The sequence below is a fragment of the Galeopterus variegatus genome, unplaced genomic scaffold, assembly GCF_000696425.1.
Source record: "Galeopterus variegatus unplaced genomic scaffold, G_variegatus-3.0.2 Scaffold2, whole genome shotgun sequence".
Lineage (NCBI taxonomy): Eukaryota > Metazoa > Chordata > Mammalia > Dermoptera > Cynocephalidae > Galeopterus > Galeopterus variegatus.
The window spans coordinates 1,348,594-1,363,358 of NW_007726113.1; the positions used below are offsets into that span (position 1 = coordinate 1,348,594).

At 36.9% G+C, this 14,765-nt stretch overlaps 1 protein-coding gene across 7 annotated transcripts in view; it reads right to left on the bottom strand.

Annotated features, from left to right (window-relative positions):
- Nucleotides 1–14,765, bottom strand: part of ANK2 (ankyrin 2, neuronal) — a 275,712-nt gene that overhangs the window by 39,198 nt on the left and 221,749 nt on the right. For 4 of the 7 annotated variants that reach the window (XM_008566374.1, XM_008566593.1, XM_008566307.1 and 1 more), the window contains 6 exons: nt 11,208–11,432; nt 9,512–9,610; nt 8,369–8,523; nt 5,872–6,083; nt 4,951–5,155; nt 2,375–2,471 (listed from right to left, as the gene is read on the bottom strand). In XM_008566374.1, coding sequence (XP_008564596.1) covers nt 2,375–2,471; nt 4,951–5,155; nt 5,872–6,083; nt 8,369–8,523; nt 9,512–9,610; nt 11,208–11,432 — 993 coding nt within the window. The remainder of the gene's footprint in view (nt 1–2,374; nt 2,472–4,950; nt 5,156–5,871; nt 6,084–8,368; nt 8,524–9,511; nt 9,611–11,207; nt 11,433–14,765) is intronic. The other 3 variants (XM_008566520.1, XM_008566662.1, XM_008566450.1) reach the window with 1 other exon arrangement.

Genomic DNA, 14,765 nt, shown 5'->3' on the forward strand with positions numbered 1-14,765 from the left:
TTTATTTTCTCACAGTTCTGGAAGCTAGGAGTCCAAGATGATGATGTTAGCAGGTTTGGTTTCTTCTGAGGCCTCTCTCCTGGGCTTGCAGATGGCCACCTTCTCTGTGTCCTCACATGGGTGTCCCTCTGTCTGTGTCTTCTGTGTCCTAATTTCTTCTTCTTATAAGAATACCAGTCATATTGGATTAGGGCCCCCCTAATTACCTCATTTTAACTTAATTACTTCCTTAAATGTCCTATCTTTACATTCTGAGGTACTGGGGATTAAGGCTCCAACATATGGATTTTGAGGGGACACAATTCAGCCCATTGATGAAATGGAAATCGTGATTCCTGGTCGTAATAACTTCGTATAGCATACATTATACGAAGTTATCGAAAGAAGGATAACTTCATGGAGAAAGTAGAGGCCACTAGATGGACATTTTTCCAATTTGCTATTTATGCACTTCCAAAAGTTTATTCCACATCCTCTTGCTTTGAAACCTTTCTATATTACTCTCCTTCCCCTGACTCATTTCCCATAATCTTTAAACATTCATGAGATTTCCATATCCTCCTAGCCTCTCTTTCTCTCTTCATAACATAAAAATTATCATTTTTAATCATCTTTAAGTACACAGATCAGCGGCATTAAATACGCTCACAATGTTGTGCAATCATCGCCACCATCCATTCCAGCGCTTTTCATCATCCCAAACAGAAATTCTGTACCCATTAAACAATAACTCCCATTTACCCACCTCACTCCAGCCCCTAGTAACCTCTATTCTACTCTCTGTCTCTATGGATTCGTCTGTTCTCGGTACCTCCTGTAAGTGGAATCATGCAATATTTGTCCTTTTGTGTCTGGCTTATTCCGATTGCTTTATGGTTTTAAGGTTCAGCATACTTCCTTGCCCATGGCAAGGATATGACCTTCCTCTTTCTACAGACTCAGCTATACTTTATTCACTGTTTGTTCAACTGTCTGTGAGTTAAATTATTAGTATGATAACATAATAACTCTTCCCTTCTATTGGGGTATTTTAATTGGTTTGACTTTAGTTACTTATTTTTCACATCTTCCCACAAAACAGTTGAATTTTTTTGTAACTGAAGCTTTCTTCTAAATTTTACTTTGTAGTATTTTTATTTACTTTTATTTTCATGTAGGTTTTTTTTGTTGCAATTTTTGATAGACAAGTAGAAATTGTATATATTTATGGTGACATCTGACTTCTTTATCTACCCTACAATGCCTTCTATAAACAGTGTTGTCAGCCAACATTCCAGCATTATTTCTGAATTATAGACTACATAAGTCATTGCTGCTATCCCACAATACACCTTCTGCATTCTGTCTTTGCATCTTTGCTCATGTCATTCTCTTTTCAACTTTTATCTGCCTATTAGGTTTTGATGTATGTCTCAAGAGTCACCTCTTCTTGGACACCCTCTCTATGAGAACACCCTCCCCTGAATTCTTTTAGTGTATCTCATTCAGAACCTGTCATCTTGTGGCATTAGAGTGTAGATGTATGATTGGCAGAATGCACTGAACCACAGAACTGTAGACTCAATACTTCAGACCTCTGGGTGGTGGCGCTATAAACATGTGCCACCACACCCAGCTATTGCTGTGCACTGTTATTTAACTATTCATGCATTTTTATCTGATCTCTCTTCCCCCCATAGGAGTACAAGTTTTAACCACTCTCAAATTCAGTTTTCTCATGTGTAAGATGGACTTAAGGCCTACTGCCCTACTTAAGTCACAAAGATGTTGTAATATCAAATTAAAGAAAAACGAAAATGCTTAGCAACTAATTAAAGACCATATAAATAGGAACTAGTATTAATAAATTGAGTTAATGTGTGCATAAGAAATAAAACCAGACAGCTTCAGCTTTTTAAAGATGTGCAGTACATAAATGGGTAATATGCAAATGTGTTAGGATGTTTAAGAGCCATTAAAACTATTTAAGCTATTTAAGCAAAACATGGTGGGCTTTGTATTTTTGTTATATTCACCATAGTTCAGGCTATTTTGCTGGCAAAAGGAAATTTATCATTCCCAAAATGATAGGGATTGGAAAATCATCAGTGGCTGCTAAAACCAGAGTCAAAAGCATAGAGCCAAAGCAGTCACTCACTCATTTTCCTTAGATTTTAATCTGACTAGTAGTACTTTGTTACTATATTGTCACTATTACATTTGCTGGCAGGTCTAGTTTGAAATATGACAGTACATGCAGACCATATTTAAAATCCAACAAAAAAAATCACTTTAAAAAAGTTAAGAAACAAAATAAAACAACACAAGAGACAGTTTTTTGGGTGGGAGAGGGGGACAATTTCATAGCGGGATTTTCTGTGCTGCATAACCATACCTGGCAGACACGTTGGTTGTAAAGGAAACACATTCATTGACAAATGTTAATGGCGTAGTTCCTGTAATATCTTCCCACTGAGCAGGAGTGGTTCCACCTGAAATAATATGATTGTTGAAAAAAAAAATTAGGCAAAACTCCAAACTCTGAATTGTAAAATAAAGTCTTTGTGGTTTTGGCTGTGTTCACCAGCATAATCCTACCCTCCCCTCAACATGACACATTGAAAACAAAATGACTAAAAATTACATGCTAAAAAATGACACACTGAAAAAAAATAGCAGACATCACCTCTCAAGGAACTAAATTTAAGGGGAGTTATTTATTTGAATAACTGTTTACTAGGCATTCTATTCTCTGCCTGACATTCTGAATCTTTTGTTGTAATTGCTAGGCTCTGAAGATAATTTTGTATTGCATACAGTTGACTATTTTAAAAGATTCTTTGACTAACTAAGGAGCTGAATACTTTGTTAAAATAATGAACAATCTAAATATTCTCTTGTTCCCGAACTTCATATTTTATGCAACTATTTTCAAAAAATGAAATTTCCTCTCAACTTGCAATAAAAGATTTGCAAAAAAAAGAAATGCTTGGAAAATATTAAGAGCTCAGTAAATACTGCAGGGTGAATAAACAAATAAATGAATGCCAAAGGACGGCCTCTGTAAATAGAAAAATCACCACAAAGGCTGATGATGACTGTCTTTCATTTCTACTGAGAAATTAAGTTGATATAGATATGGACAAAACAGTCAAATTGGTGTGGAAGGAATATGTGTTTGAGGTGAAGAAAAATCTTGACTCTAAAGTTTCTTAAAGAAATGAATGACTTATTAAAGAAAGGTTATGGAAGTTTATTCTAGTAGGCCTTCAAAGTACATATTCTTAGCATAACTATATAATGTAGAAAAGTACAAAAACTCAAACACCTAGGTATTTGTAGAATTAATACATAAATTTAAGTATTAAATTTTAGAATAATTTTAATTAAACTTAAGGAATTGTTTAGTAGAAACCCATCTGAAGACATAGGGCTGGAATAAATAGGTGGTGTCTGGGCCCATGAAGTATATTCATTTGATCATAATAAGGGCAGGGCATACCATAGACATTCTTCAGTCTCACCTGTCTCACATCCATGCCATTATGTTGCACATTACAAAAGGGTTAATCATATACCCATGGAGCAAAAATTATGGGGAAAAATACCCAGGAATGCTAGGTAATATCCAGAAATGAACAATTGGGAAAGAGATCACAAGTGAAGCATATGATTTCCCCCTTCACTCATTATAGTTCATATATTTTCTTTCTTTCTTTTTTTTTTTTTTTTTGGGGGGGGGGTTAGCTGGCCAGTATGTGGATCCAAACCCTTGACTTTGGTGTTATAAAACCACACTCTAACCAACTGAGCTAACCAGCCAGCCCCCCATTCATTCATGCTTTATTTGATTCACTGTAGTCTTACACTTTTCTTTGAATAAATATCTGATTTCCCAAGTTCAATTGATATCCAAGTACTTACTGTTTTTTCTCATTATTTAAAAATGGAATACTTTTTTCTTGGTGTTACAAGGCTGGGCTCTAACCAATCGAACTAATGAGCCAGCTCTGGTACACATGTCTTTAAATTCTGTCATATTACTAAACTTATAAGATAATCTCAATGGTTTTCTATCATAAGTACAGAAACATATTAATAAGAAGGGAAAATTAGAGAAAGAGAAAAAATAATGGTGAAAAATTCTGCCAATATGAAGCAGAAATGAAAAAACAAAGTCTAACAATACCCAAACTACCAGGGACGGTTATTGTTTCTACTAATGACAGTATTAATATTTACTGAGTGCCAACATCATGTAATTACTGTTAAGTGAGAAAATTATAAGTTAAATTTTGTAGTCCTCAAACAGTTTATTTGTGTGGATTTTTCTGCCTCTCACCATTTGTGGTGGTATTGTTATGAAGAACCAACCAATGTTCTGGGGATGTCTTTTAAGATTTTGGTAGTTGTCTGAAAGTTACAACTACCAATTAAAAAGACCAAAAATCAGTTAATCATTAAAAGCCTTTAATTTGTTTTTCTAAAGTTAGTTCAATAGATGAGTGATGAAGACATAACCAATTCCTAGACAGAATAGTTTGATTTGAACTACTGGGTATAATTATTCAAAATGCTATTTTTTTTCCTAGTATACATAAGGTGATGTCTTCAATGAAGGCTTGACGCCTAGGCTTTGTTAGTAGATGGGCTTAGGTTTGAATCCGAACTCTGTCAAATATTTATGGTTTAATTCAGGCCAGTTATAGAACTTCTTTCAACTTTGGTTTCCTTTTCAGCAAAATTGGCCTTTTCCTCATAGGGTTACTATGAAGATTAAAATGACAATGCATATAATAAAGTATCTAATAGTTTAGCCTACAGACTTTAATTTAGTAAATATTAGTTAATTTCTTTTCACCTTTCACTTTCCTAGTTAATTAAAACACTTTTCCTGAATTAATGCATATAATCATGCAGGCCTCTCAGATGCATTTCTTAATATTTACAATAAAGTCATAAGTGACTCACCTGTTATGCTGCATAGTAATCTTAAGGTTGGTGCATCTCCCCCAAAACCATTCAACATAACATCACTTGAAGCTTTGGGGACAGGAATAGTCATGGTAATTGGCTTATGGAATTTTCTTCTTCTAGGTTCCAATGTGACTATAGGGCTGAAGGTAGCTTTGTTGCCTAGGATCTTCTTAACCAGCTCAGTGTGCATAGGTTGAGCCTTTTCAAAGTAAAGAAAAATATTAAATATATATCATTTTATCTAATGTCAAATTTCTTCCCCATAATATTGGTATTTTATCTCACAAATCAGTTTGCTGGATGCAGTGGATTCAATGGCCCCCCAAAGTCATTGGAGCTTGATCCCCACTGTAGCTGTTGAGGGTAGGAAATCCTATTATGATAATTGAAAGGTGGGACCTTGAAGAGATTAGATTCTGATGACCACGCCCTAATGAATGCATTAATAATGGTAGTCACAGTCATGGTTCTGAAGGCTTTAAAAGGAGAGCACATGAGGAACTCTCTCTCTTTCTCTCTACTCTGCCATTTTCTGCCATGTGAGACCCCTGCACTGCTGTACAGCCACCACCAAAGAAGACCCTCACCAGATGTGTTCCCTGGACTTTGGACTTCCCAGTCTCTGAAACTGTAAGCAACAAATTTCATTTTCTCACAAATTACACAGTTCCATGTATTTTGTTATAAGCAGCAGAAACGGACTGATACAGTAGACTTCAAATATAGCAGTCATATGTTTAGTACAGTTACTAAGCACTCATATAAAACTTTGTGAAACCCATGATCTCCAATGGCAGCTTTTGCTGACCCAGTAATAATTTAATTCTTTAACAATTCATTTCTCATTTGAGAAGCTAGTTTTCAATCACTAGAAAAAATGAATGTTGGGATCATCTGCATCCATCATGGGCATACCTGCAGGCCTACGCGGATCCGCTTGGTTAGTGCCCCCTCTGGGAAGACGGCCTGCACTTGGGGCACCACTGTGCTGCTCAACACGCCTCCCTCTGGGCCAATCAGGTTGCTGTCCTGTTTGATACGTGACACCACTGCAAAGTACTGTGGGAAGTCACGGGTGATGATGCGGCAGATGCGTTTCTTTTCTAGGTCTTCTGGGCTATCCAGCACTGAGAAAAGAAATGACCCACCTTCATAGAGCAAGAATTTCCTTCTCAAAGCATTCTAATAAACTCATCGATATGGTTAATAGTGAATAGATATGGCAGCAAAACTCCTTTTTATTTTTTGCCCCAAACAATATAAAAATATAAAAAGCAAGGTTATCCTAACAACACCAAAAAAAAAAAAAATGCAATTTTTCAAGACCATCAACATTTATCTTACGTGCTTTCTTTGTGAAAACTAGGACTTTTTAGGGGACTGTGAAAGAATTGCATCTCATTCCAGATGCAGTATTGCAGGGCTGTCTTTGTAAATGAGGGGTATGAGGCAAACCTGGAATGAAAATGAACCTTATCTATTCTTGGTTCATGTGATGGAGAGAAAATTGTTTATGGACTCCTATTCTTTACAAATTTCAAAGTCAGCTCAAAGACCAGTTATTGGGTTTTAAGAACTAATATGGCTCTTTTGGTTCTCAGGAGAATAGTGCAGGAATAAAATCTGTCTCAGAATGGTAAGAATTATGTTCACATGTTAACTCTGGTGGGATGGTTATCTCTGAGATAGTCACTGTAGATATAAAAAAAGATCAGTGGTGATGAATTCAGGGTTTCAATATTCTCCTGACTCCATTAGCTTACCAAATATGTCATCTAACATCAGAGGATGGAATCATGTACTTTGTAAATTGCATTAGTGTAGATATTTAGGGCAATACAAAAAATTGGACTAGTTAAAATGTAGAAAATTTTAACAAAGTGGAACACTGAATTTTAAGGGATTTCAAAAAGTTGCTCATTTTTAGAAATAATTTACAATTCATTACAGAGGCAGGAAGAACAACTATGTTTTTTATGACTACTGGGTATAACGAGATAATAAAAGCCACAAGTCCCAGGATTTGATCATATAATTGAAGACTGATGCACTGGCAAATACTAGCATATATTTATAAAACATACAAACATACAAACAAAAACATTTCCAAACATACAAACATAAACATACAAATTTGATTATTTAGCTTTTACATATGTAGAATGTTATAAGTGGGTCCCCATCTAAGGACAAGATGCCAATGCTCATAGCAGTGTCAAATGAGAGGTAAACATCTCAGAGGAAAATATCCTAAACCTAAACGCTAACAAAAGAAATGGTTCCAAGAAGCAGCTAAATATTGCAGGGAACAAGTTTTATCAATACAAATCCTTATCTTTTTATTTTGCTTGGAAGATATTGACCTACACATCTAGAGGGCATAATTTCTTCCTCAGCCCCCTCTTGGATAAGGTATTCAAACCTCAGCAGGATGCAGAAAGAAATATTAAAGGAGCTGTGGTCAGGCTCCTCTTTACTATTGTGAGCCACACCTGAAGCTACTGCCTGTATCCCAGAAGACTGATAAACTCATAAACAGCTATACTTGCCCTTGAACATCCAGCTTTGCACAAAACTTGCTATGCTTTTGGCACTTAGGTGAAGAACTTGCCCTATGTGTGCAGTTACTCAAAGCAGAATGAGCCTCCTGGTATTAGGACTGAGACCTTTTTTTCTGTGCAACTATGAAGGCCTGAGAATAAGCAACTTCCCTGTAGTCAAACTGAAACATTTCAACCTGTGGTTCAAGGGCCCAAGACAGGTTTGGGATTTACAGAGATTAAAGTTCTAATGAAAAACTAAGTTTCTCAACTGGATGTGTATACGTAGGTATGTAATTCAACCCTGGCTAAATCCCTGTTTGAATTATGGGTGTAAGATTGAATGATATTAATTTTCCTACCTCCTTCATAATAGAAAGTTAAAAAGAAATTATATTATCCTATAATGTACTAGTTATGGGTAGATGTAAGTTTTCCAACAGAACAGCTTAGCACTTTTTATTAGTATCTTAAATACCTAATTTTTCAGGTTAGGTATTTTTAAAATCATGGATTTATTTTTCAGTATCAATACATTTTGTTATGAAACAACAATATTCTATCTTTCAGGTTCAAAAAGTTTATACTAAAGATAGAAGTGTACTGTATTTATTTATTAAGGTGAGATGTTTGCTATCTTAAAAAATTCAGGATTTTATTTTCCTGAATGTAACAAAAGTAAGATCAGGCAAATATATTGTGCATCCCAACTCATCACCACTGGAACACAGCAGATTACCTGCTGTGATAAAACAACATGAGACACACACACACACACACACACACACACATCCCTCTTGGTCATAGGAAAGAAATGGATCGTTTTTATGCTTCCACTTTAGATTTCTTTTAAACCCTTAATCTGAAGGTACCTTCATCCATGCCATTAAGGATTTCATTCAATTCGTCTTCAGTGTATTCGCAGTAATGCTCTTTCCAGCTGTCCCCATTCTCACTGCGCAGGACCACCAGTTCCCTCTCCTTTCCTCGAAGGGCCGCAAAGTGAGGGATCTCCACGATCACAGGCCTGACACAGCAATGCAGAACATTTAGTGTGGACAGGAGCTAACCAATAGCAAGACAAGAACCTCAACTCTGTCTGTTGCAAAGTGACCTGGAGTTCTTCTCTTTCTGGGGACAGGGACATAGTGGGCCGTCCTCTGGAGCCCATTGGCTAGCAGATGGTCGCACAGTAGCACTCCACCTCAGGTGCACCAATCCTCGGGTACATGCTGCTACCTTAAGCCAAATGATGTTTCCCTGTGAGTGCATGTGGCATTCTGGAACTTCTCCTTTGATAAATGTAAATATAACACATTTAACCAAAAGAAATGTACATGCATATCTATGATGTGTGCCAATCTCCTAAAACATTTCTACAAGGTGCAAAATGACAAAATGGTATAAGAGGGAAAATGGCTTAGACATTGCATAATTTGATGTGTCATAAATGAGGAGATGTCAGAAAAGTTGACTACTTGAGAACGAAAGAGCCATGCACTCACGGTTTTTGCTTATATATCCTTCATTCAAGGAAACAATAGGCATGTGTACACACTGTGGCCCTAATTGAGCCCCTCGCCAGACAGCCCAATTGTGTCCAATGCCTATTACATTCAGGATCCAGAACATGCAGTGCCCTACTATTTTTCAGGTCAAATTCATCCTCAAAGTACATAGAGGCTTTCATTTTTTGAGTCCAGGTTGCTTTGATACAGACTCCAAATTCATCATAACAATATCATAACTAGCACATAGTACAACTAGGCAGATTTCATGCTTAAACGAAAATGAAGGTCACAGCACTTTAAGGGAAAAGATATAAAAACATCACTCAAAAATAAAAGTCACATACCACAAGGGTCAGAAATGGTCCACTAAAGATAGGTTAGACAGAATTTAAATCATAGAGAGGGACATGTCATGGGTACAATGACAAAAAGAGAAATCATATTGCAGAGGAAGGAGAAGAATGGGGGGCCAGCAGCCATCAATTTGTTTTAAGTCACTCCTACCCAAGGAATTTGGTTCCAGGAGGCCCCAGCTGAAGGATGCGGCTGACCAAACTTTCTCCCTCATTAAGTGGGGGAGGAGCCGTTGGCAGGTGAAGTTTACTGAGTACATCCAAAGCAGCAGTGAAAGAAAGAACATAAGTAAGCTTCAGGTAATGTTTTCCACAGAACCCCAGCGTCACCAGCTGATCCACAGGGTGAACTTTGGTTTCACACTGTGTTTGGTTCTGCCCCCTCCATTGGTCACAAAGAGCAAGGCACCAAGACCCGGAGTGTACCATGGAGGCATGTCTGTGCAAGGAGGGCACTTAGCTGTCAAATTTGTCCCTGTTTAGGTTCACCGCCAGGGCACTAGCCAAGAAAGAAAAAAAAAATGCTCCACAGGAAAGACAAAGCTGTTGGGAATATATTAAAACTCTGCTCTTTATAGAGGCCAGATGTTTTCATGGATATTCCCCAACAGATCTGAAGATTATTAAAAAGCCTAAAACTACCTGAGCATGAGGGGAAAGGGTCTGATAAAGAATACGGAAAAAATCATCAGGGAATTACTCCAACTATAATGGCATTTTCTGATGCAACCCAGAACTTCACAGGCTCCTTCTAAAGCTCTGGTCTGTCTGATAGGAGGACATGAGAAGTGGTTTCTACAACTGGGAAATGCAGACACACCCTTTTTTGGGTGGGAATGTAATTTGGAGCAACCTGTTAATAGTTTGTTCCAAATTACAAGGCTTTAGAACATTTCCTGAGTTCTAAAGCAAGAAGTCCTCTCCCCAGTATGACATTGACAAAGTAACAGAGTTCATGATTAACAGGATTTTGCCCCTGTTTTTGAAGCACCAAGACTTGATATGACAAGACTTAAATACAATTGATTGGTTTCAAAATGTTTTGAAACTCATCCCCCCCCAAAACTTCATCCTTTTGTTAGTTTTCAGCAGTAGCTATTTATTTTTTGGCAAACTGAGATGCCACTTAATATAATAGCAACCATACAAACAAACAGAAGAAAAAGGAAATGTTAATTTCTGCTCAAAATTGCTAAAATGAACACGGCAGAAGTTAGTATTGACGTTTTTGTCTTAACACAAACTGCAACTAAATAGACCACCAGTCGGTAAAGGGACAGGAAAATCAACTACACTGTATATGGATGAAATAAAAAAATAAAAATAAATAAATAAATAGACCACCAGTGTAATTTTAAGGCTCACAGTAGCAATTTTGATAACAGGGAAAAAAAAATCACATAGACTAAATTTTTAGATAGTCATAAAGTAACACGGCTTTCCAAAGTAAAGATAATAATTCTGCAATTCTGTTTCATAAACACATGAGACTTTAAATTTATGTTTGGAATAGAGCAGTTAGGTCTTTACCACTTAGGTCTCAATGAGAAAAAAATAGCTACCATCCGCTACAACATGGTTATTCACATTGGGAGTCTGGCAGCTATTATCACATCCAAAGAGAAAGAATAATCAACCTGAATGTTTAACTCATTAACGCCTTAAAATAAGAGGCATGTAAGTGGAGTCAAGCATTGAGGTGCTATTTCCAATTTTTAAAAATTTCATATGAGCCAATCTTCTTTCAAAACGGTTTGACGTACCTTTTTCCATTCCATCCTAGTGATTTCATGTAGAAGATACAAGCTCATCGGTGACTAAGTGGGAGGCTTATCAGAAACCCTTACCCAAGGAACTGAGCACCAGAAGGTCCGACTTCGATCAGGCGACTGGCCAGGCCCTCTCCTTCCACCATTGGAGGCATTGTCGCCAATCTATGGCGTTTGACCAGTCGGCAGGTGACACGCGTTGGGGCAGTGCATTTCCGAGGTGGAATAATGATTCTGAGCCCATTGTGTCTGCATCCTCGCATAGCACCGCCTCGGGCATCCACCATAAAACTAACCAGGAAACTAAAAATTAAAATAGAAGATTAGATGTGTTTTGAAATACTGGATGAAGATAAACAAGCTTTGTCAAGTTAGTACTTTTTCATAATGTTTTGTTCTCAAAACCTCTTTTATTCATTTTAATGCATGGTGGTGATACATATTTTTAAAAGTTATTTTACTTTATACCAATGCCTTTATTTCTGCATATTTTGCTGTTGTTTCAATTTCTGTATTATTTTCATCTGTAACTAAAAAAGAATTCTTATTTTTGTCGATAGTGTTGTTCTTAAATATAAACTATAAATTAAAAATTTGTCCAATTATTTTTGAAAGAAAGTGGAATGAAATGATATAAAAAAATTGACAAGTCTCCTTGTTAAATGGAAAGATTCTGCTTCCTTATAAGTACGTCCTGAAAAATCCACATGTTGAAATAATACAAGGATAGAGCAGAGAGGAAAGACTAAATTGAAGTTTCTAAGTTAATTAAACTCGACCTCTCAAAACTACGTCTTGTCCAGCTCATTTTAATATAATACAATGACTTAAAAAATGCAAAGTCCTTCTCCCAAGATCAAATCCATGCATATGCATCCTGCTGCAACATCATCTTAGCCAGGATGCAGATTGTTAACTGATTACATTCCAAAGGAGGGGGAAAGTGAAATTATCAAATGTTTTGGATAGAATCACATTTCTGGTTAAATGCACTTCTTTACTTCTTAAGTAGGAATTTCTCTGCCATATCATTCTATTGAAACAATAAGAAGGTGGACAGAAAAGAGCTAGAGTCCCCTCTACTCTGTTTTTGAAGTAAAATTCCAGGAGTGAGAAACCTTGGACTCACGCTAATAGAAGATATCTGTATATCATGGTTTTTCCCAAATTATAAAAAATTGAATATGGAAAATCATAGCTAATAATTTAGAAATGTAAAGGCATCTCTATTGTTTTTGCTCCTTTTCTAATAAGCTAATTGTTCATGAAAAGGAGAACTGTAGCCCAAGGTGACTTGGTTTGTGTATTTTAAGTGTTCCAAGAGAAAGGATTTGTTTTAACTTTAGGATGGTCTTAACAGATCCTGATCCAGCTTAGTTTGAATGCTAGTCACTTAGTCATAACACTCATTAAAGTCTCTCAGGCACTCACTTTGTCAAGGAGGAAAAATTAAACAACATGGCAATACAATTGTTGTGGACACATTCACAAAGACACATACAAACAGTGTGTATGCTCTTCTACAAATCACATTAATGTCCTTCCCCATTTTCATTGCATTTGCAAGATCTTTACACCAAAATGGAAAAAGGAGGGCCGGCCCGGTGGCGCACTGGATAGTGCGCCGCTTGGGAAGCGCGGCGGCGCTCCCGTCCGAGGGTTCGGATCCCACATACGGACCGGCTCCCGCTCACTGGCTGAGCGAGGCGCGGGAGCAACACCGAGGCTTGCGATCCCGTTGCCGGTCCCCGGTCCGGTACGGGGGCAACACTGAGGGTTGCCATCCGTTGCCGGACACGGAAAAAAGACAAAAGACAAAAAAAAAAAAAAAAATGGAAAAAGGAAAGCAACATATAGGTGTATGATGGATCTAGTTATAACTTACGAAGCACAGAATCATACCAGATTTGCCACACCTAGATATTGCCTCCAAGACATTGAGAAAGACATACTCCAAAGGTATTTTCATCAAAGTAAGTTATGGGATAGAAACAACAGTGCATTCATGTTATTTTTAGGCAAAGAAAAATGTCTTAGCATCCTCTTCAAAGCAGAACATATATCTCATTAAGCATGCTATTAAACAGAAATCCTACTGCTAGTGGTACAAAAGGGTGTGAGGAGCCCAGTCTACCTGTCTGAAGCACGCCATGCAGATGAGACCACTGGAAGAGGTGCCACAGTCCTTTCCACATGCAGGGGCCAGGCTACACCTACCATTCATTCCCAGTACTATGTTTTCAGGAAGGGGTGAAAACTGGGGAGTACAATCAACAGTTCAGTATTGAAGTGTTGAAGTTTCTGGTTTTTAACAAAACATTACGAAAAATGGTGGCTGCTTTTCTTATAGTCTTTACATATGACTCCTTAATTTTATTTTTTACTTGACTTTTAAATGTACCATTGCTCAAAAGAATGAAAGAACTAGTAATACTTCTGGACAGATATAAAGGTTTCCTTTCTATTTTATTATCCTTATTTGAGTATGATATTTATGTTGACTTTTGTAAAAAAAAAATGCACTGCAATATTTCTGACTCATTGCTAATTAAGATGAATACTTTATTTTTTTTTTCATCTTTTGATTACTATCTCCATTGGTGAACAGAACAGTGACTCAAATTAGTAAGAAATTATTATAATACATCTGCTTAATGTTATCAATCCTCATTACTATTTGTAACTTTTGAAGGCATTTAAAAAGTTTCCACACTCATGTTACATGCTATTATTGCATTTTCACTGTATGTTTCCCAGTGATCTCTTCTGGCCTATGTAATATCAAGTCTCCATCTAGAAGAACATGTGGAATATCTTCTGGTGGTCCATTCTGTAAAGAGTGAACTGAAATAGGTGTGTTTTTGACTGTAACAATGTTTAAATAAGAACACGTGAGATTGCTTTCCCTGATTTTGTGTCACTGACTGTTCCTTTTGAAACCCTCTTTTTGTTCTCATTTGCTCCATGATTATCATTTCTATGCTCCCTTTCATGCAACATTTGTGACCTTCCAATTATTAAGTGCCAGGTGACCAGCTAGGAACTGAGGATAAAGAAAGTAAAGACACAGTTGCTGCTGCCAAGAAGCTCACAGTTTGAGCCCCAGATGTCACATGATGTTTTCATTACTGCTTAGAATCACTTACTTTCCTGTTCAATGAGTAATGTACTATAATCACATATAGAAGTTATATATGTGCCTTAATGGCAGTAAGAGAAATATGTTCTCATATTTCTTCCTGTCTTCCCTAACGCCTAGCACAGTGTGGATGGAGCACACAGTAGTCAGTCAATATATAATTGCTGAATAAGTGAATGTGTGGAAGAGCGAACAGGGCAAATTGCGAGAAATTGTATATGTTAACGTCTAATAGAGAAGGCTAAAGTAGGAGGTAATTTAATTCTTTGGTTCTCTGGACAATCAGTCCAGTCAGAACTCATTCAAATCACTACACTTAGAGGTAGCAAAGCAGTTGGGAAAGCCTATCCTTAATGTTAAATAGTCTTCTGCAGGCCTATTCCTGCTCCAAAACGGGAGGACCAATATATTTACTTCTCTCGAAAGAAGATTAGTAGAAAATGGAAATAAGCAAAAACTAAGAGTTTAAATCTAACAAAACAAACAATTTTATTAGG